The sequence below is a fragment of the Scleropages formosus genome, chromosome 22 (genome assembly GCF_900964775.1).
Source record: "Scleropages formosus chromosome 22, fSclFor1.1, whole genome shotgun sequence".
NCBI lineage: Eukaryota > Metazoa > Chordata > Actinopteri > Osteoglossiformes > Osteoglossidae > Scleropages > Scleropages formosus.
The window spans coordinates 1487723-1511605 of record NC_041827.1 but is presented as its reverse complement, the minus strand read 5'-3'; the positions used below and the strand labels follow the sequence as shown (position 1 = coordinate 1511605).

Here is a 23883-nt window from a genome sequence, read left to right as displayed (position 1 = left end):
CACTGGTTTTTAAGACCCCTTCAAACAGAACTTAGGAGTTAGATGATTAATGTTTACTTATAAATTATTACCACGTACCCTTTGGTGCTATAGAGGAAACTGAGCAATCCAGAAAAAATATCCATTGTGCTTGGGGTTTTAGGCCCTTTTTTAAAGACCTATTGAGAGAGCAAGACTATATATTGTTAGTATGTATCCTCCAGCACCACCCACAGGAAATTTAGCTTTTTCGCCAGTTTCCCTTTCTGCTGATCACATTGTGGTGATGTATGGCAGAATCCACCAAGGAGATGCTTTCACTGCCTCCATCAGAAACAGAGTTTAGACAAGATAACCATGGACCGGTCAATCTGAAGAGTGCAGTCTCAGGACACCCTGGTATTGCTTGTTCCAGTGAGGGGTTTGACTGCATCAGTATGGCATTGAGTGCTGACTGGGGGGTCCTCCAGGTCACCATCATGCCAGGGCATCTCTACTCGCAGGCAATCTTGCCATCAAAGCTGGACAGGGCAATGGCGAAGGCTTGCACTGCACACAGTGGGTAGCTGTAGTCCAACGTGAAGACGTCATCCGCCACTCGTCCAAACTGCATTATGATGTAGTCCACTGGCACAGAGAGAGGAAGTAACAGATCATTAGTTATACATGGCATAACTGAAACACAACCAAATAAAAATATGAATCGTGATCACAATGATCTGCACTGCTTATCGTTTTGCCACTGCCTGGTATGGCTTTGGAGAATTTATCGGCACCTTGAGGTTCTGTGCACATTGCCCTTGTTGTGGAATGATCATTGTTAAAGCATTGTGGAAATGTTAGTACTTTACACCATTATGATTACCATCTTTGCTGTGGACAATCTGAAAATTCTTTATGGATGCTTGTGTGACACGGCCGGCAAAGTTGAGCACATGAGAAGCCGTCTCCTCGTTCCATACAGGTGTCTTGTTGTGGAGTTCAATCAAGTTCTCCATTTTCCTGTTTTGATAGCGGATCAACAACCCATCGTTATCCTGTCAAAATGCACAAAGGAGGATAGAAAAGGCAGAGAGAGAGAAATACAAGAGAACAATGAAAAACATAAAACAATTTTATTTAATGCTTGATATATTGGCATTATAGTCATAATAATATTATGACTGGAATTCTTCTTCTGTAAATTAAATTGTCAATATACATATAGCTCCACAAAAATGAGCAAGAACTTTAAATCATGGTAATTATAACAACAATGATCATTTTAACAGACTTCATTTTTATTTATGACTGCAGTTTCAGTAATAACAGCAGTATACAGAGGTAAAACTGTTAAGCTATTAGCATTTGTGTCTTATAGCCTCCTTCCTCTAAAGGCTGTAATAAAAAGTGCTAACACTTGTCAAAGAGCGGTCTACCTCCACATTGCTTCTGACCACCCACAGCATAGAGAGTTTTAGAGAGCTCCTAACTTTAAATGTCTCACATACATTTCGTGGCTGGATAGGAACACGTTCACAGTCTTTGTTCATGCCTGGAATTATTACAGTCATTCTCCTTGGCCCTTTCATTCCGAGGACATTGGTTTCCTAGAAAGACAGAATAAAAACAATGCATGATCAGACATGTGCTAAGGCATTAAAACTGTATTATTAAAACTGTATTATTAAAACATGTTTGCTGACCAGTATAACACAGCACTAAAAAGAAAAGAAAAAACCCTAATTTATGTTCTTTCATGTTATAACAGTCAAGCATTTAAATTACATCATAAAACAGTTAAAATGTTTCAGAATTTTTTACATTGCACCCTGTAAGTAAAACACCTCAAAAATATTTTTGTTTAATCTTTTTTTTCCCCTCATTTTTGATGGATGTTAAGTATCTGAGTAGCGCCCACTAGTGGAGCTCCTTACATAAATGATGGCAGCCAGCTCCTGTCGGGCATTGGACAAGTCTGGGAGGGCACGGTCAGGGTGCAGCGCATTGTCAAACACTGTGAACTTGGTCCCCATGAGGTTGGACCTGCAAACCCAAAGTAAGTGTAAATGAAAAGACTCACAGAAGCAGTAAATCTGATACATATGAAAAGTATGAGGGACTTAATAGTCTTTTGAATAACACAGCTATGCCATGCATTGCTTTAATGAAAAAAAAAATTGTCCAAATTATAGTTTTTTTACATCAAGCTTTTCATGAAATAAGGAAATTAAATTCAGTCATAATGAAGCGTATGTTAGGGGGGGTGCGGTGGCACAGTGGGTTGAACCACAGTCCTGCTCTCCGGTGGGTCTGGGGTTCGGGTCCCGCTTGGGGTGCCTTGCGACGGACTGGCGTCCCGTCCTGGGTGTGTCCCCTCCCTCTCCGGCCTTACGCCCTGTGTTACTGGGTAGGCTCCGGTTCCCCCGTGACCCCGTATGGGACAAGCGGTTCTGAAAGTGTGTGTGTGTGTGTGTGAAGTGTATGTTCATCAATCCAACTATAACACTGAATGTGAAATACTGAGTCTGAGGAGCCAATTATATGTCTCACCTGAGCTTTCCAACATAATTCTCTCCTCCTCGTGACAAATCTGTGGGATCAATGGAAATTAAGTAGTTGGATGTGGTGCTCTTTTTGCGCTTCCGTCCAGCTAGCAGGAAGACCTGGGGGAAAGCCAAAATCCATTAGCATAGAAACACCAGCGACAATAAGCAGAAGCTGTGAGCACTGGATCTTGGTAAACAGACAAATAGAACCAAGGTCTTTGGCTCATCTATCCTGTGGGTAGACCCTACTCTTTGAGGTAAGGAGAACACCCCCCCACTGATGAAGTTCATAACCCTCTAATGTAACATTGCATGAATCAGGTGAACCACTGCAGTCCTACATTTTGTGGAAACTATTCAGACGATGTATGTGTGGGTGTGTGTGTTTTGGCAATGTGTGAATATCTTTTTTTTTTTTTTTTTTATTAATTTGCCATTACAATATGCCTCACTATCTCACCTTCTTCTCATTGTCCAGGTGTAGGTAGTAGGTGGGGTAGAGTCCGCGATCCACACCTCGCTTGTCTCGAGTCACCCTGCACTTGACAGTGATGCCCTGCTCTGCTGGCTGCATCACAAACTTTTCGAGGCTGTCAAACTCAATGACAGGGGATGGGGCCCTCTCCTCCTGGATATTGGACATTTAGTCAATTTTTGAGACTGAACATTTATGGCTGTTCTGATTTTTACCTTTAGCAAGGAGGAAATCATTATGATCATTATTTCATCACCTGCTGAACCATTCTATTTACTCAAATACAGAGGTGATTGCAACATATGGTGTGACACAAATTTATAGAGCTGAGATCAGGAGAGAAATGGACCCAAAAGAGATGTTTTTAAGACTCTTCTTGATTGCAGAAAGGGATTTGGCTGTTTCGGGGGAGAGGGGAGCTTATTCCACCACACTTGAGCTACACCTGAGAACCTATGGGCTTTTGATTTTGGACCTCAAAGAGATCACAAAGCAGCTTGACTTTGAGGAGCATGCTGATATTCCTGGGGTGTAGGGACTGAAAGTTAGGTATCAAGGTGCTGAGCCTTTGACAGTCTTGTAGGCTGTAACCAGAATCATGAATTTTATGCGAAGCACTACCAAAAACCGGCAGTGAGAGCTGTGTAGGGGTGATACATGGGAAATACTTTGGCAAGTCAAACACAACTCATGCTTTGGCTGGAGAGGCTTCATGGGAGTTGCAATGGTCCTGGTGAGATATAACCATAGTCTGGACTGAGTGTGTAGAGTGTTGATCGATGAAGTTAATGAAACGAGCAAATTGTCCAGTTTCACAGAGAGTTCCTGACATGTGCATCGACCTGCTGGGAGGTGAAGGATCTCAGTATTTGACAGTCTGAATTATTGGTGGCCAGTAATCCAAGCAGAGACATCAGAGAGACAAGCAGCCGAGCAAACAGACACATCACCATCATCATCATAAGAAAATCCAGCAGGAACAATGACAGAGCCAACAGCAGCAATATAGAAGTGGTGCAGAAGAGTAAGGGACCCATCACTGAGCCCTGTGGAACACCAGATGAGAGAGACTGAAGGAAAGACATAGAGCCATGTAAACCGTCTGACAAAACATAACCTTTAAGTAACACAAAGACCATTTCAAGCCGATCCAGAAAAGAAGTAGGATCTATTTATTTATCGTATGATCAGAAACATCTTCAGCAACATAGGACAAGCTTTAAGCTGTAAAATTGGCTTCATGTAGCCAGAGTTTAACGTCTGTGTCATCGATGTTCGTCAGATCCACTGGCGTGGGTGTGTACGTGGGGCAGTGAGTCAGCAGATGTTCTGCAGTTTCTTGCTGCTCTCCACATGGGCACCCAGGGCTGTCTACTAGTCCCATTTTGTACATGTGTGCCCTGAATCGGCTGTGCCCGGTGCGTAGTCGGTTTAGACGCTCCCAGCAGTGTCGGTGTAGCTGGCTTCCAGGTGGTTTAGAGGACGGCACTGGGATAAATCTGTGTAGCCATGAGCCACTGTCCTTTGTCCATTGCTTCTACTACTCAGCTTCCGCCCAGGCCTTCGGTGACATGCCACTGCTGTTGTCGAGCAGCTACACCACGCACTGATGGAAAGGCCTTCGAGATTTCAGGCAGAGTTGCTTTTGTTGGCTAGAGGTAATAGTGGTTAGGTGACTGTAAAGCAATAAGCTTTTATCATTTAAGGAGTGTTTTGCCAGTGCTATGCACTGTGCATTTCTCCTGATTTCAGGTGGAAGTATGCCGCTTACAACAGGTCAGTAATTCGTTGGTGTGGAGGGGATGCAGCCAGATACAATTCTCATTGTGGTGTTCAATGCGCAGTCTACTTTGTTAATGTGGGCTCTTCTAGCCCATACTGGTGCACAGTATTCTGCTGCAGAGTATATGAGTGCTATTGATGTTGTTTGTAGGACTTTGAAGTTTGCTCCCCATGAGAGGCCAGCTAGCCTTCTTAATAAGTTGTTCATTGCGATCACATTTGGCGGGTGTCAGTCCTTCAACGTTAAGTTGTAGAGCTGTTGGGCTGGTCAAGTCTTGGAAGGTTTTGCTCAGCAAAGTTTCTTTTTGTAAAGTTGCTTGCATGGCAGTAGTGAGACCAGTTTGATCAATTTGTTCAAGTAGGATCTGATGGTTCCTCCTTAACAGTCCTTCATGTTGAGAAAGTTTTAAATGGGATAGTTAAGCATTGTAGTATAGCAAGTAGTGCTGGCGCCTCACAGTTCTCATATTCTGTGTTTTAATTCAGCTCAGTTAATGTTAACTTTGCATGTCCTTCTTTGTGTAGATTTTCTTCAGATCTGGTTACTTCCCAGAGCGCCGAGACTTGTGTAAGGTGAACTCACACACACACACACATTTTCATAACCGCTTGTCCCAGACGGGGTCGCGGGGAACCGGAGCCTACCCGGCAACACGGGGCGTAAGGCCGGAGGGGGAGGGGACACACCCAGGACGGGACGCCAGTCCGTCGCAAGGCACCCCAAGCGGGACTCAAACCCCAGACCCGCTGGAGAGCACGACCCGGTCCAACCCACTGCGCCACCGCGCCCCCTAAGGTGAACTCATTTACTGAAATTGTCTTTAATGTTTGATTGAATGACTGACTGTGTCATTTCTCTGCAGTGACCTGGTGTCCTGTCCAGGGTGTACCTAACCCAACACCCTTTGCTTTCCAGGATTGATTCTAGACTACTGAGGATGGATATGCAACACTTCTATTGGTCTATTACAAAGCTGAAGACAGTATTATAAAAGTATACTTTTCTTGTAATTTCCTTATACCAGATATTATAGGTACATTGCACATAAAGTTCATAAATATAGAGGTATGGGTCCCTGACTCCTGGCATGTACTGTACATATTGTCTATATTAAAGCTCCCATTTGTTCACTTTTCCTATGTATCTTTTTCTTCCTTTGTAATTCTTTGGTTATCTAGTTCCTTTTACTAGTGCACAATGTTCACATTACAGGAATGAACTCTTTCCTTAACATTATTCCAAATAAAAACAAAGTGTGGGTCATTCAATGAGCATGAGCTAAACTTTGATTCTAATTAAGCTTACAAGCCATGAGATATCCAGCCTACCCCATTTGCCATTTTTACCTTTTTCCCCTTTTTGCCTTTTCCCTTCTTCTTTTTAATCTTGTCCTCCTCTTCTTCTTCGCTCTCTTCGCCCTTCCTTGACACTGCATGGTGAAAGCCATTGTAAAAAAACCACTGGGGAGGGTTTTGCTCTTTTAGGTGGGCCATATGTTGATCCTAAAACAGCTACTCACCTTTTTTCTTTTTCTTCTCCTTGTCCTTCTCCTTGTCCTTCTCCTTGTCCTTGCTCTTGTCTTTGTCTGATCCTGCCTGAAAAAGGGAGGCTGTGCTGCTGCTGACCTTCTTCTTCATCTTGCTGGGTTTGGACTCAGGTTCACTTTCCTCGCTTTCCGACTGCAGTGCTACAACCGGTGGTGGATGTGGGGGTAGAATGGGACAACTGTGAGTGAGCCAGAAGCTTTTAATAAATATACAAATATATATAGATCATTATCATATTAACTAACAAAATATCAGTAGCAAGGGCAACTGCAGATTTGACAGGCGCTGGAAACTTCATGCACCATACAGTAATACTAAAAAACCAAGTGCCTGAAGTGTGATTGGAGAGGAACTGGGTGAGTAAACCAAAAGGCAAGGTATTTGCGTGAAGGTATTTAACTTGAATTGCTTGGTTAAGTACAGGGCAAAAACAGATCCAAGTTAGTTGATGCAAATCTACAAAGCAATTTAAGCACATAGACACAGTATTTGCCCAGTTCTGAGTTTGCCTTCCTGCATTCTTTCTGTGCCCTGTCTCGCTAAACACAGAAAAATGTTTTACTCATTCGCTATTCTAGCTCCAAAGCTGTGAACTGAGGTTCCATTCAATATCAGGTATGATACCAGTCTTCTTGCATTCCACCAGGTACTGAAAAAATACACCTCATTGTTGTTAATGTTTTTACTGTCTGAAAATCTCTTGTGTATTACTGACAAAATTTTCAATTGTATTTCAATGTGTTCTTATACTGCATTTGTTTAATTGCCTTTAGAATGAGTCATTTTCACAGACAAACAATGTCTACAACTGCTCCTCCCAAGCAGGGTTGCAGCAAGCTGGAACCTAACACAGCAACACAGGGAGCAGGGCTGGAGACACACCCTGATCAGGACACCAGTCTACTGCAAGGCACCCCAGGCAGGGTTTGAAACCCACACCCACTAGAGAGCAGGCCCCAGCTAAACCCGCTGCACCACTGCACCCCCATCCTTAAAATACCTAATGTCAAGTCAAGAAACAAAGTTTCTTAGGCCATATCATTGGACACTCAAAAGAAGTTCCTCCAGAGAAAAGATGTTAAAGCCTATCAGCCTGGAAAAAATTTCATTGTCGTTTATAACACCTCAAATTTCAAATAAATGATGATCACAGCCTTTAACGAAGGGAAGAAAGTTTGGCACAGTGGAAAATTTATTGAACATAGCTGTCCTGGCAGAAGCTGTTCATTAGATATGATAATGATAGCAAACATTCAAAGAAGTCAACATCTCAACAGCTGAAACAAAAAGTTGCTGTTATTTTTGAATATATATATAGTGTTCAATTTTTGTGTCACTTGATTATCTGGGACTTCCTTTACCAAGAAGATTTTGGCTGAAGGTGTCAGCAAACTTAAAAAAAAAAATGCAGAAAATAGGATGGGGAAGAAACTTCTTTGCGGGACTGTATGCTATTTTTAATGAATGGCAGCTGCAGTTTGCTGCGGTGGTGCAGCAAGTAGGGCTGCTGTCTCAGAGCCATTGAATGGGGCAAGAGGATGCGGGTTTGATTCCCTACTGAGTGTATGTGGAGTTGCTTTTGATCCCTGTGTCTGTGTTTCTTCCCACAATGTAAACAACCGCTGTTCAGATGGATTGATGATGCTAAATTGCCTGTAGTGTACAATTGGTGGAAGTGAATACATGGCTACCCTGCCATGGACTGACATCCTGTCCAGGATATTACCCTCCTCAGTCTTATGCCCAGTGCTTCTGAGATAGGCTCTGGATCACTGTGACTCTGCTCAGGAAAAATGTTTATTGAAACTGGATGAATGGATGGTAAATGTAATACGTGGGCAGGTGTCTCACCTTTCTTTGTGGTCTTGCTCTCAGGCTTCTCACCGTTTATTTGGAATAATGCAGCAGGCTCCTTGGTTTTGGATTTTGCTGATTTTGCTTTGTTGTCAGATTCATTTTTGTCATCTGGGAGAAAAAACAAAAAGTTTAAATCTGAAACCTGAGGAAGACTGCTAGATCTAGGTATCTAATGAGCTATCCATTTTCAGTAAATCCTTATAAATAAGTTCAATGTTTAAGGACACAGGGAGGACATAGAAGATTAGTTCAGTGATGATAAACTGAGCAAAGGCAGAGAAGTATCACAGACAATAAAAAAGTTTTTTGCTTGCTGTCAGCATTTTTATAATTTGATTTCATGACAACAAAAATTGATGTCATGTTCCCATGTACCAACCATTTTTAATTGAACATTAGGTATTGTCACACCCCCAGCTGGGTGCCCAACTACAGCACCTTCAACTAATCTTGGAGGTCGGGTATAAAGATGCTGCCCGGACACTCCAGACCATGGAACCTTGTCTGAGCAACTGCAACTCCATGCTCACGCTCCACGCTATCGCTTGTGAGCTTCCCCGGCTTTACTTCTCCCTGGCCCCTGAATACATCTTCCCTGGCTCCTTGACCTCTTGCTAACAGTCCCCTAAACTCCGGCTCTCACGAATTCCTGCTCCCGACCCTTCTCTAGCCTCGCCCTGAACACCATACACCTGCATCTCAGTTCCTTCTGGCTCCTGGTGGGAACATGACAGGTATAACAATACTGATGGCACAGTTTTTTTCAGTAGATATTAATATGATTTCCACTTTCAAAACAAATTGACTACCTGAAGACTTCCAATATAAAGAATAGAAATAAGCAAGTACAGGAAATAAATTTGTCACACCCTCCAGCTCAGTAACGAGCAGCACCTGAACAGGGTCTGGGCACATAAAAAGATAGCCCAGACTGCAGGAAGTTGTGGAACCTTGTTCAGCCTCGCTACTTGCTTGCGCTTCTCATTCTTACCTTAGATCTCCTGACCTCCCTGTTTCCCTGTTCCTGCTCCTCGTCCTGCTCCTCGTCTATGACTCCCTGTTTTGCTACGACTTCTCGCCTGTTTACTGGACAACGACTCTCGGATTTCCCCTTGGATTCCTTTCACAGATTGGTGACCATTTTTCCCGTTTCCCTGACCATGTCTACTGGATCGCCCCTTGACTTCACTTCCTGTGTTCCGAACTTGGGTCCGACGCATCCGCGCTGGGGGGACACCATGACAAAATTCCTTAGAGTTAACTTAAAATACCTTCTGTTTTACTCTTGAGTACGGTTTAATATACAACTTGTGAAGACATGAAAATGTAGGTATTTTATTATCTAGAAATGAAAATATAACTAACTTTGCTTAAAAAAGGGAAGTGCTAGAAATGGTGGTGGTGCAGTGGGTTGGGCAGGGTCCTGCTTTCCAATGGCTCTGGGGTTTGAGTCCCGCTTGGGGTGCCTTGCGATGGACTGGCGTCCTGTCCTGGGTGTGTCCCCTCCCCCTCCTGAGTTCCCGGTTAGGCTCTGGTTCCCCACAACCCCATATGGGACAAGCAGTTCAGAAAAGTGTGTGTGTGTGTGTGTGCTAGAAATTGATATGCTTTCTATGAGTTTTCAAGAACTTCAGATGTTTTGCACAAGTGTGCAAGAACTTTGTGTGTTTACTGGAACAGCAGTGTCCATCTCTTACTGGAAAAATCCAACACTGTGCAGAAAATACAGAATCCATTTGTTCCATCCAACTGTAACCCACCTTTAGCTGTTTTCAGTTTCTTCTCCTTGACACTGACTGGAGTATTTTCTTTTGAGATCTTTTTTTTGGCCTTCTTTTGTGAAGCTTCATCCTCATCTTCATTGTTGTCATCATCATCCTCACTGTCTAAACCTGAACCGGAGAAGAAGTTGGGTTCAGCAGTCCCTAGTAGGATTTGGAAGACTCAGCATTCTATGACATTTTAGAAATACTTGGAATATTTGGACCTACACCCACAAAAAAGTCTGAAATCTCCCCAAGAAAGTCTTCCTGTTCTACAACCATGAAATTTGTATTCTGTGAATATTAACTGATTTCATTGATTCTCACTTTTCTTCTTCTTCAGTGCACTTTTTGTCTTCTTCTTTTGCTCAGTCTTTTCTTCAGGTTCTTCTTTTTCCCTGTCTGGTTTCTTTTTCTTTACCTTTTTCCCATCTTTTTGGAAAGAAGCAGAATTTACAAAGGAGCACTGTCATAACATTCAACAGCGACTAGAATAAACATACAATAATAGTTGTAGGAAATAAGAATCTGTCAAGTGAGTTTGATGAGGACTGGAGTGTGTATCAGTAAACTGTGATTGATGAGAACCATGAGCAGGTAGAAGGTAGACTATGACATGTGACCATGACGTGTTTGAGACGTGTTTCAACTGGCTATGACTGTACTCTGTGTGGGGGGGCTCTCCTCTCCACCGGACAGCTCTTCGCTCTTCTTGTTCTTACTCTTCTTGGTTTTGGCATCGGTGTCATTGGACTGAACTGGGCCTGACTCTTGTTTCTTCTTCTTTGGTTTCTGGTAGATTATCCTGTCAGAGCACCAGAGCAAATTATTCATGGTCAGCTTCCTCAGTTTAAACTTGTTTTCATTTTGAATCTATTCCTCATTACAAACCATCAGAAGCTATACATTCAAAATGTATTAAAACTGTTATGTGACCCCTGTATACTGTATGTTATTAAAATGGTTTATGGTGTGCTTTTCAAAAGAAGAGTATTTGTTTTTTTTCAAAAGGATATTCACAAGCCATTAATGATTATTTGAGCACAAGTCTGCAATCTGACTTACCATTATATATACAGCCAAATGGTAAAGCAAAAAATAAAGAAAGTTAGGGTTATAAAAAAAACATTAAGTATCATATATTTAAGTATACACACACACATTTTCAGAACCGCTTGTCCCATACGGGGTCGCGGGGAACCGGAGCCTACCCGGTAACACAGGGCGTAAGGCCGGAGGGGGAGGGGACACACCCAGGACGGGACACCAGTCTGTCGCAAGGCACCCCAAGCGGGACTCGAACCCCAGACCCACCGGAGAGCAGGACTGTGGTCCAACCCACTGCACCACCGCACCCCCGGGTATTTAAGTATAGTTAAGTACAAAAAACAAGACATGCAAAATAGATTTATCTTGCAACACAACACCATAAAATTCACCTGGTTGCAGGTTTGTTTACCCAGTTGGTTCAGTAAATACACACACTTTCTGAACCGCTTGTCTCATAGGGGGTCACAGGGAACCAGAGCCTACCCAGCAACACAGGGTATAAGGCCGGAGGAGGAGGGGACACACCCAGGACGGGACACCAGTCCGTCGCAAGGCACCCCAAGGGGGACTCGCACCCCAGACTCACTAGAGAGCAGAACCTGGTCCAACCCACTGCACCACTGCACCACCGCACCCCCCGTTCAGTAAATAACAGTTGCATAATCACATTAGATAATGTCTTAAAACACACACACACACACACACACACACACACACACACACACACTTTCAGAACCGCTTGTCCCATACAGGGTCACAGGGAACCAGAGCCAACCCAGTAACACAGGGCATAAGGCCAGAGGGGGAGGGGACACACCCAGAACAGGACACCAGTCCATCACAAGGCACCCCAAGCAGGACTCAAACCCCAGACCCACCAGAGAGTAGGACCTGGTCCCACCCACTGCACCACTGCACCTCCTGTCTTAAAACAAGGCAGGAAAATTAAGAGCAACAACACTAATGACTGTTTTCCATCACTGGTTTACTACACACACGCAACTAATGGCTCTTTGGATGAATGGATTAAAGGCTGGACACACCAGTTGTTTCACAGGATCTAACACAACTGCCAAACCCTGCTAGGAATACAGTTGAAGCAGGAGTAAAATGGGCTCACAAAGTTATCTAGCTTTGATATAACATTATTATTATTATTATTACATTCAAAATGTATTAATACTGTTACTACTACTACTACTAGTACTAATAATAATAATAATAATAATAATAATAATTGTGCTTGTTCTTTTCTTCATTACAATAAAACAGTGTTATAGTCTGTCATTATTGTGCTTCACCAGTCCCACAGCATATTTGTAACCCTTCTTAAATTGCAGACTATTCATATTTTATTCAGACATTGTGTTACTTACATTTTAAATAGGGTTATTTCTTCTTTTTTCACTGCTGTCACTGTAACATGCCACCTGGACAACCTAATTTCTATTAGTATTAAAATTATATAGCCCATCTTGAGTGGATTCTCAACAACAGTAGTGCCTCAATAGTGCCTTCGCTTGTACAGAGTACAGACTTTCTAGCCATGCGTACAAGCAATCAGAACATGCACAGTTTATTTGGACAATTTTATGACTCCACTAATGACCTTTTTTGAGCTTTAAGGGCTCTATACTTTCTGAATTCCATGAGGCATTTTTGCTTCCAAATAAATGGTAATCTGAATAATACATTCACAAATACATACATGCCACTCACAGAGAAAAAAGGAACACAAAAAAAATCTATCCCCAGAGCTCTCAGCCAAGGGGTGCAACTAAAGACCATCATTTTGAATCTTACTGGTATACATCCTTAGTCATCCAGTTTTGCTGTGACATGGCAGCAGCATTCATTCATAAGAGAGAGTTTACTGAACCTGTTTTCTGCCCCCCAGTGAAAAGGGAACAAGGTCACGGCGATTGGCAGGTGGTGCCAAATGCGGGCTGTTTAAAGGTAAGGTAGGTGAAATCCTATTACGGATCATCAATCTATTTATATCCTCAGCACAGACAATCCTAAACTAGTTATGTTCTGGAAGCATTTTCTAATGAAAGAAATTTTATGTGGTTGTCCTGTATTAGCTTGCATCCTTTCTTTCAAAGTACTGCACTCAAGTACCAAGACAGGACAGGGCAGAAATAGCTAAACACAGAACTGCAGCTCTGAACTGGTAAAATGTGTTCCACACAGGATGTAAGCAGTCTGTGAATGCTGTAAAGTTGGCAACTCAAGAGCCATTCACACTAGCTATGTTCAACATCACCCAAAGTTCAGCAGGTTGCTTCAATGTTAATGTGCTGAGAGTTTGGCAGCCAAGGACATCATTGAGTCTTCTCAGTGTCGAATTAGAGTAAACACACTCGCTAAGCCACCAAGGCACAACACTGTGCTTAGCTGCATTCCTCTCCAGCTGAATGGTTGTCTTTAACCTATATTTGTAGCACACATGGCGTTCCATTGGACTCCTTTGCCGAGGACTGACTAGCTCAACTTAACTGCACATTTCGCATTTAGGTCACGAGACCACTACCATATCATGAATGATGTGCTGTATAAGTAGTATTTAATTACAAAAGGTAAGTGAATTACCACTTAACACCTGTATAAGTGGCTTTATGCTGCTGGGCAAGTGCACGTTGTGGCACAACTTCATGTAGAGGCTTCTGGGGTTTAAGTAACGAGTTAGGTAAAGGATTACGAGTACAACTGAGTCAGACAGGTTATTCAATAAAATGTAAAACCACATTAGCATTAGGTAACATATTTATTGCTATTAAGAATAGGAACAGTATTATGAGATAAGATTGTATTTCACATACTGTAAATGTTAAAACATTACAATAAATACATTTATTTACATAGTACTTAAATATTAAAATATTATCAACAGTGGGTTGTAATTCAGGTCTTGTAAAAGGAGGAATACGAGTTAGAATGTAATAACTTCCTCACCTGTACTGCTCTATAAGTTGGTAGGGGCTTTGTACAGTTTGTACAAAGACATAGAGCTGAGATACTGGGCTACATCTGGTTCAAAGTTCTACTGCAGTTGTCAAATTTTAAACTTCCAGTGGCAAAATGTTTACAAAAAAAACTGATTTTACTAGTAGGTCCCAAGATAATGCACAAATGTGACCATCTTACAGTCAAGAACTCTGAGAGCCAAAGTGCTACCCCCATGACCTAAGTGTCCAGGTTGATCCTTTACCTTCTCTGTAGACATGGTCCGTCCTGTGTTGTTTGCTCAGTGGCCACAAAGAAATGAAAGTTAATGGAAATAAAGTCCAGAGAGAATCAGAAAGGGAAATTGGTGCAGGTGCTGGGAATGTGTAAGGGTATCTCCGCTCCACAAGGCCCAATCAGCAGAAAGGTTAGATCTATAAGGAGATTAAGACTGAGAGCAGGTGGTGTCTACAGGGGCACTAAGGGGCAGGACTGATGCATTGGCTGATGGGGGAGAAAAGTGTAGTGGGAGGTGGGTCTTGTGACTCATCACTGAAGGAGAACCAGCCTCTGAGGGTGTCCACAGCAGAGAACTGTCATCATTAAAGCTGAGGAATAACAACATAAAGATTTAAACCCCTTGTATAAATTATTTCGCTGTATGTGAAAAAACTTTAGGACACCGCTATTTTAATACAATACAAGGCAGCACTGGGCGCACATCCTAAAACGCATGCCACATGTCTCCTTTAAGTTAACAACATAATATATACACACACACACACACACACACACACACACACACACACACACTTTTGGAACTGCTTGTCCCAGAGAACCGGAGCCTACTCAGTAACACAGGGCGTAAGGCCGGAGGGGACACACCCAGGACGGGACGCCAGTCCGCCACAAGGCACCCCAAGCGGGACTCGAACCCCAGACCCACCAGAGAGCAGGACTAGGTCCAACCCACTGTACTACAGCACCCCCCTGTTAACAACATCATATATAGCATGAAATACACACACACAAACACACTTTCTGAACCGCTTGTCCCATAAGGGGTCACAGGGAACCAGAGCCTACCCGGCAACACAGGGCATAAGGCTGGAGGGGGAGGGGACACACCCAGGACAGGACGCCAGTCCGTCGCAAGGCACCCCAAGCGGGACTTGAACCCTAGACCCACTGCAGAGCAGGACCCGGTCCAACCCACCGCACCCCCGTAGTGTAAAATAATAATGTTTTATATCATTATTGTGGATACAACAAACCAGTTTTTTTTTTTAACCTGGAAGTAACGTCTTAAGGAAATTAGCAGAACTGTAAACATTGTGTACTATGTGTCATCTATGGAATTTTTTGAACAACAGTCATAGTCAATGTTGGGTGAGCATATCAGTGTTATCTAAGTAAACATAATTTACTGTATGCCCATATTTGCAAAACTAAATGCATTTTAGAGAGTAACTGTAAGCAAAATAGCAAAATAGCAACATCAGGCATAGCTGATTACTCAAAATACAAGGTGTGACTTTCTATGATGGCAGATTATAGCCTTTAATTGAAACTAAACCTTCCCATTGTACTTACTGGTTTATCAACCCTTCCCTTTGCCCTAGAATTGTCACAACAGGATGTCCTATTTTTAACCACAGAGCGCCATGAAGGCCTGCAGGCTGAGATCACAGACACTAAGATTTCAGCGATTAAAATTTCTGATCTTTGCATTATATTCACATAATATTCTTTAATGTGTCTTCATTGTTTATTCTTATATTGTGCTTTACTCCGTGGTGCAGTGGGTTGGACCAGGTCCTGCTCTCTAGTGGGTCTGGGGTTTGAGTCCCGCTTGGGGTGCCTTGTGACGGACTGGCGTCCCGTCCTGGGTGTGTCCCCTCCCCCTCCAGCTATATGCCCTGTGTTACCGGGTAGGCTCCGGTTCCCTGCAACCCCGTATGGGACTAGCAGTTCCAAAAATGTGTGTGTGCTTTACTCTTTGTACTACAGTATATAATCTATGAACTATTTAATCACATTATCAAGTTTATTTTAGTTTATGGAAATATTTTCAGCAATGCTCACATATCTGATGTCCAAACTTCCCTCAAGATCTTTTTGCTTAAACACCCAAAATGTAACCCTGCCAATTTTACCATGTGCTAAGAAATGTCCCTCTTTGATGTATGATACGGAAGGAAAAGGGGAGCCCACCTGTTGCATCATATGTTGCTATTGAGAACATACCGTGCTGATTCAACAGGCCATGTCTCACTGGAAAATCACATCGCTGCCATCATAAGAGCTACAGCCCCTTGGATCCTTAGTATTCCAAAACACTATTGGAAAAGGCTTTAAAAAAACTATTTAGATCAGTATAGTTGCACACAGGGTGAAATGAATCAGCTTTGTCTTTCATACAATCTCTCCCTCAAACACACACACACACACACACACAAACTCCAAGACATACTCTCGTTGGTCATGTAAGGATGTTTTCTAGGTTTAGGCACTGCGTTGGAGACAATAAATCAAGTCCTCTCCTCACTCCCTTTAAATGCTCCAGTGTGCATCCCACCAACTCACTGTACAGCATTCTTAATAGGATTGCAGTTACAGCTACACCCCCTGTGGACGTCCCAGCTCCAATCCACCCCCCACATGTACAGCCCACTGGCAGGGGCCATCTGTAAGGGCTTGAAATTCTCGCCAAGAGGCCAATCTCATGTTTGAGGTAAAAGAGCAAATCAGTTTGAGGTAAATGGGCAAATTTCAACAGAAACAGCCTGTTTCTCCTGTCCAGGATTGTGACAGCACTGTAGCTGGACTGCATGGCCTCAGAAATCATCGTTTCCCCCATCCATCCATCCATCCATCCTAATTGCATGGTTCTCCCTTCGACTGTCCAAGCCCTCCTCTGACATGGTAGGAAACACAACCCTGCACCCTGGGCACTTGGTTAATTGCTGCAACTGAAACAGACATCCAGATGTCTGTCATACTCCATAGTCAACCGATGATCCTGCATTGCTTTCCTAAAGACAAAGCACCAAGCTGAACAATGTAAAGGATGCAGGTTGCAGAAGAGACCGAGATAAAGTGTGATGCTGCAGTCAGCACTCCTTCAGGAACCACCAGGTGGTGCACAAAGCCTTTTAACAAGGTAACACAGAGCAACCAGTGGAGAAGAAAGAAGAGGTTAGTCGGTACGCTTATATCCTATATATACAGATTTTCTGTGGGGATCACGTTGAAACTGTGGCTGAGCTTGACAACGACATTGTGAGACTTGTTGCAAAGCCATTCAAGTGTTGTTTTGACTGTGTGATTGTTGTCATGTTGAATGGTGAATCTTCTTCCTAGTCCAAAGGTGTGTGTTTCCGAGGTTTTCTCCAAGAACTTATCTGTGTTTGGCTCTGTTCGGCTCTATTCATCTTTCTTTCAACCTAGACCAGTCACTTAGTCCCTGCTTCTGAGAAGCATCCCCCAAGCATGATGCTGCTACCACCATGCTTGACCATACAGATGGTAATAACCAGGTGATGAGAAGTACCTCATTTTTGCCAGACATAGCATTTGGCATTAAGGCCAATTTTGGTCTCATCTTACCACATAATCTATTTTTCTCATGCTCTCAGAGTCCTACAAATGATGTTTCTGTTGAGCCACTATATCAGTCAGAGACCACCCTACTGTCTACTTATGCCCAGGCCCAAAAACATTTACTGGCTACACATCCACCTACATCTTATATGTGTGCTTCCATTACTGTCAGCCAAAGGATGTCACTCTCAGGATGCACAAAGTCCCAGGATTGCATCCCACCTCCTGCTGCAATACCTTTGTGCAAGATATTTTCTCTTAATTGTTCCAGTACATGTATCTTGTTCACCGTGGTGTGTCTGACCCAAGTGCAGTTGCACAGGATTGCGGAATGTGGAAGCTGAGTAGTGAACAAACTGAAGTGAGAACCAAGGTCATGGTCAGCAGGCAGGTGAGAGTCATGGAGCCAGGGAGACACAGAGATGGGGTAAGTACACACGGGAACAGGGAAATCGAGAAAATCGCTGGAAACGCTAGGCATGGACGCTGCAGTGTCCTCAAAGAGGTTCTGCAACTAGAGGTGGCTGGGTGCCGTGCTTTTATGCCCCTGTGCCCTGCTCCACTACAGGTGTGATGGCTCCGTGCGGAGACGTGACAGTACCCCTCTCCATGAGCGGCACTGGCTGCTCTGCAGACCTTGGGAGAACAACCCTGTGACCGGGGCACCGGATGCTCTGGGTGGTCACAATGAAACGTGGCGATAAGGCCCAGATCCAACACATCCCACGCTGTTACCTAGCACCGTTCCTCCAGGCCGTACCCCTACCAATCCATGAGACAGTACAGCACCTTCAGCCATCAGTGAGAGTCCAGTAGGTCCTTTACTGCATAAGCTGGTGCTCCATCAACCTGCACTGGCGGGGGTGGAGCAGCATCAACAGGCCGCTGGTGTAGGGATGCAGCTTCAGGAGAGACACGTGGAATGTTGGGTTGACACGCAGTTGGGGGGCAACTGCAGGTGATAAGAGACCGGGGTGTCACGCCGGAGCACCCTGAATGGGCCTATATACCTGGGGCTGAATTTCTTCGAGGGCAACTTTAATCGGAGGTCACGTGTGGACAGCCAGACCCTCTGGACAGGCAGGAAGGAGAGAGGATGTCGGCAGCGGTCAGCCTGGAGTTTGATCTTCTGAGTGCTCTGCAGGAGGAGGTCTCAAACCACGCACCAGGTCTCCATGCTCCCTTGTACCAGGTGTCCACATTGGGTATATTGCTCGGTCCGGGGTGCCACGGAAACAAAGGGGGCTGGTATCTGAAGACACATTGGAATGGCGACAGACCTGTGGATGTGCAGGACAATGTGTTGTAGGCATATTGTGCACATAAGTAGCAACAGTGGGCCTGATACCTACCATAGGCACGGAGATACGGAAGACATGGTGAAATAGCAGCTTGGCGGTTTTCATTGCTATAGGGAGTTTGGGAAGGGGGACAAGATGGCAGGTCTTGGAAAACCTGTCCAGAATAGTAAGAATGGTGGTTTTACCCTCAGAAAGCGGGAGGTCCAGAAGGATGGGTTGGAACTGGCAAAGGCTCGAGGAGCCCTGCCGGCTTCTGGTTCGGGGTCTTGGCTTGGGAGCGTGTGTGGTACGCCTGGATGGAGTTTCTGGGGGTTACCTTGATGCTAGGAGAGGACTGCATCTAACCCCAACCACAAATGGTAGGGTGGAGTTTGGGTGCCGAAAAATGGGTGCTGATGTCAACCGTTGCTTCAGGTACTCAAAAGCCTTCTGGGCCGAGTCGGTACAGGAGAGACTGGGACCCTTACCAGCAGTGAGGGCTGTGAGTGGTGCTGCAATAGTACTGTAGTCCCTGATGAAACGCCGGTAAAAGTTAACAAACCTAAGGAATCGTTGAAGGGCTTTCAGGGTCTTGGGATGAGGCCAGTCAATCACAGCTTGGACTTTCCCGGGGGCCATGACCACTCCCTCTCTGCTTAGAATGAATCCCAGGAATGCAACCTGCTTCTGGTGGAACAGGCACTTTTCGGCCTTGACGAATAAACGGTGAGGCAGGAGACATCTCAGCACTCCCTTACCTGTTGTATGTGTTGTTCCTTGGTCCGGGAGTAGATCAGGATATCATTCAAGTAAACGATGACCCCGTGGTTCACAACATCCCCCAACATGTTCTTAACAAATGCCTAGTATACACTGGGAGCATTAGCCAAGCCGAACAGCATCCCCAGATACTCAATTGTAGCTGGGGATTCAGCCCTTTCCAGAAACTACACACACACACACATTTTCAGAACCGCTTGTCCCTTACAGGGTCACGGGGAACCGGAGCCTACCCGGCAACACAGGGCGTAAGGCCGGAGGGGGAAGGGGACACACCCAGGACGGGACGCCAGTCCGTTGCAAGGTACCCCAAGCGGGACTCGAACCCCAGACCCACCGGACAGCAGGACTGCAGTCCAACCCACTGCGCCACCGCACCCCCCTTCTTCCAGAAACTAGCCAGGAGGAAAGTTTCAAAACAGCCGCTCGATCAAGCCAGGATACGGATCTCAAGGGCGTATTCCGCCTCAGAGTGGTTCCCCTGCCGGTGCTCCATCAGGCATGTGCTAGCTGCACGAGCCAACCCAGGACCCCCAAAAACAGCCTGAAAACGCTTCATGAACTCTTTGTAAGTTGTCTGCATGCTGCTCTCCTAGACCACAGTCGCCCACTGTAACACCAGGCTCGTTAGTAAGTTGAGGAGATATGTGATCTTGCTTTCATCTGTGCAATACACCTGTGAGAGACTAGCGAAGGTAAGTTCGCATTGCATGATGAAGTCCAGACGCTTCATGGGGGAACCATAATAGCTCAGCAGAGTCACAAGACAAGGATCTTGTGCCAGAACGGAGATGCAGTCATGTGCATATGTGGCTGGGGCTTTCCTTTCGAATTTGGGTGCAAGAAGTTTTACCAGCCCCTTTGCATCTAACGCCCGGACCAGCCCTTGGAATGCATCCATAAGCCTGGTCAATGTTTGTTTATGTCATTCCGAAAGCCTACCTTGATAAGGACCTTGCGGTGTGCACATTCTAGCTCCGCTGGGTCCGATGTGTAGGCGGAACCTTCTATCATGTTGGCTGTGGTGCGTCGGACCCAAGTGCGGTTGCACAGCCTCACGGAATGTGGAAGTTGAGTAGGGAGCGGACTGAAGTCAGAACCAAGGGACAGGAAGAAGGTCTTTGAGGAGCGAACATCATTTCTAGAAGGATCCGAAGGTTGTGATCAGGAGGCAGGTGAGAGTCAGGGAGCCAGGGAGACACAAAGATGGGGTAGGTACACACAGGACCAGGGAAATCGAGGGAATCACTGGAAACGCTAGGCATGAATGCTGCGGTGTGCTCAAAGAGGTTCTGTGACTGGAGGTGGCTGGGTGCCGTGCTTCTATGCCCTTGTGCTCTGATGTGCTATAGGTGTAACGGCTCCATGCGGGGGAGTGACAGTACCCCCCCTCCTCCATGAGCGGCACTGGCTGCTCTGCGGACCTTGGGAGAACAACCCTGTGGCTGGGGTGCCAGATGGTCTGGGTGCCATGCTTTTATGTCCCTGTGTCCTGATCCGCTACAGGTGCGACGGGCTCCATGTGGGGCCATGACAACATTACTCAGCTGCATAAAGAGGTAAATAATTATACGTAGTTTCTTAATGCTGCTTTGGAGAAGATTGTCTGATAAATGAATAAATAATAACTCCACATCTACTGTAATGAATCATGTTACAGTAAACATTTTCTGAGATGCTGCTAAACAAATGCTCTTGTAATAGTGTTTTATAAACTGATAATTGTAAGCTGGTTTTTTTCAAACCTAGGACTGTAACTCACCTTGAATAGAGATACAAGCTATCAAACTCCACTTCCCCTTGCTCCCTTCAGCTCTGCAGAGATCTTGAAATGTTGACTGTCTCCACATCACCATGCTCAGTCAGCTGGAGCCTGATCAGATGTGACTGCCAGGGGGTGCCTGGGTGGCCTGGCATTGAGGTCTTTTACATCTTCTACACCAACAACATATTAAACAAAGAACAGGGGAAGGAAAATATAAATAATAAGGCTTAGCTCCATTCCCACAGGGAAGTGTCTTACATAAACTGTATCTCGATAAAATAGGTTTAAAAGTAAAACAACCTGAAATACAACTACAAGAAACAGAGAGGAGGACATTGGATGTAGGAAGGTTTGCACTGGTAGAGTTAGGCTACCCGCACACTCCGTCTATAGGAATGCTGTGGCTGGACACAGCTTATATAACCTGCTGACTGGCAAAGCCACAGGCTAACGGAATTTGCGTGAACCGAAAGTGCTACGGACCATTCTGCAAACCCTCAGCAGCACTTGAACACTTGGCTGCTGGCCTGACCAAGGCGAGATGACTTAGGAAGAGGACTGTGGTGGACAGTCACTCTTAAAGAGTCACCATTCCTCAACATACTGCACAGCAAGGGCCAATCCTGGTCTATCAAATAGGCGAAGCACAACTACGCGGAAAGAATCCACCGTCACTTCCTAAATTCCCAGGACACAAATCGCATGTGGCAGGCATTCGGGCCATCACAGACTACAAAGCTACACCACTTGTCTGTGATGGAGACGCCTTGCTCCCAGATGCACTGAACAATTTCTACGCATGGTTCGAAGCACAGAACAATATGCCGGCAGGGAAGACCACCCCAACTCCCATGACCAGATACTTTGTCTGTCTGCAGTAGACATCAGGAAAATTCTGTCTAGAGTTAAGCCATGGCAAACTGCAGGTCCTGAGAACATACCTAGCTCATGTCCTCACAGACATATTCAACATTTCCCTGAGCCAACCAGTTATCCCTGTGTGCTTCAAGATGACCACCATCATCCCTGTGCCAAAGAAATCATCCGTGTCCCGCATGAATGACTGCTGGCTGGTTGCACTCACACCTATCATCATGAAATACTTTGAGCGACTAGTCATGAAACACATGAAGAGTAGTCTTCCCACTACACTAGACCCATTTCAGTACGCCTATCGTCCCAACTATTCAACAGAGGGCATCATATTTGCTACCATCCACTTTTCTCTGACCCATCTAGACAAAAAGGACAACTATGTAAGGATGCTGTTCATAGAGTTCAGTTCAGCATCCAACACGCACACACACATTTTCTGAACCGCTTGTCCCATACGGGGTTGCGGAACCTACCCGGCAACACAGGGCATAAGGCCAGAGGGGAAGGGGACACACCCAGGACGGGACACCAGGACGCCAGTCCGCCACAAGGCACCCCAAGTGGGACTTGAACCCCAGACCCACCAGAGAGCAAGACCCAGCCCAACCCACTGCGCCACCGTGCCCCCCTCCAACACAATCATCCCTCAGAAATTGATAATAAAGCTGAACCTGCTGGGTCTGACCACCTTCCTCTTTGAAAGTCAAACAGCTATCCCAGCATAATTCAATACCACTGCACACCTGCGCTTTACAAAGCTGCATCAGACACTTTTTATTATGGAACTCATTTTTTGCTGCAGAAGATGTGGTGGCGCAGTGGATTGGCTTGAGTCCTGCTCTCTGGTGGGTCTGGGGTTCAAGTCCTGCTTGGGGTGCCTTGTGATGGTCTAGCGTCCCATCCTGGGTGTGTCCCCTCCACCTCCAGCCCTTCACCCTGTGCTGACAGGTTAGGCTCCGGCTCCTCACAACCCTGTATGGAACAAGTGGTTTCAGATGATGTGTATGATTTTTTTGCTGCTACTCAAGACTTATTGCTGCTACGCTACAGTTTACAGTCCATATCCTGTGTATTTATTTTCCTGTGTATCTAAAGTTCTGTTCTGCATATTTATTGTCCTGCACTTGTTTCACACTGTTGTGTATTTGCACTTTATGTAGTCTTGCGTACTGTTCTGTGTTGCACCATGGTCCTGGAGAAGCGACATTTCATTCCACTGTATACAAGCTATATAGAGGAATGACAGTAAAAACACACTTGAACTTGAACTTGAACATCTCGTTGACAGCCAAATGAGTAGGTGTTTCTACCCATAGATAATTCCCCGATCGCTAAGGAAAAAGCACAGCTCCATTTGTGTGTGGGGACAGAGTGACAATGGGGCAAATTCAATCTGTCTAACAAGTACATAATTTCAATGAAGGGAAAAAGAAATGCAAACACAAGGAAAAATCACCCCTCATAAAATTCTTAGTTATAAGATGGCAAACATGAGGTCTGTGAGGGGAAGATTTATCCCAGCTTTTCTCTGAAGAGGCCCTACCTGGCAACGTAAACAATAGAATCAGCTGGCAGTTCACAACGTAAGCACATATACTATTATTTATTGATTTACCTGGCATGTGCTCTTAATGAAATTGGTGTAGAAGTT

At 44.8% G+C, this 23883-nt stretch overlaps 1 protein-coding gene across 1 annotated transcript; it reads right to left on the bottom strand.

Moving 5' to 3' along the window:
* Positions 1–350: 350 nt before the first annotated feature.
* LOC108918397 (tubby-related protein 1-like) lies at positions 351–19659 on the bottom strand. The gene is given in 14 exon segments (XM_029247949.1): positions 351–606; positions 845–1016; positions 1470–1568; positions 1896–2004; positions 2512–2624; positions 2968–3135; positions 6112–6444; positions 8147–8277; positions 9930–10061; positions 10260–10364; positions 10598–10737; positions 18357–18483; positions 18585–18669; positions 19570–19659. Coding segments are annotated over 14 exon segments (1938 nt in total). The 3' UTR covers positions 351–472.
* Between the last annotated feature and the right edge of the window lie 4224 nt (positions 19660–23883).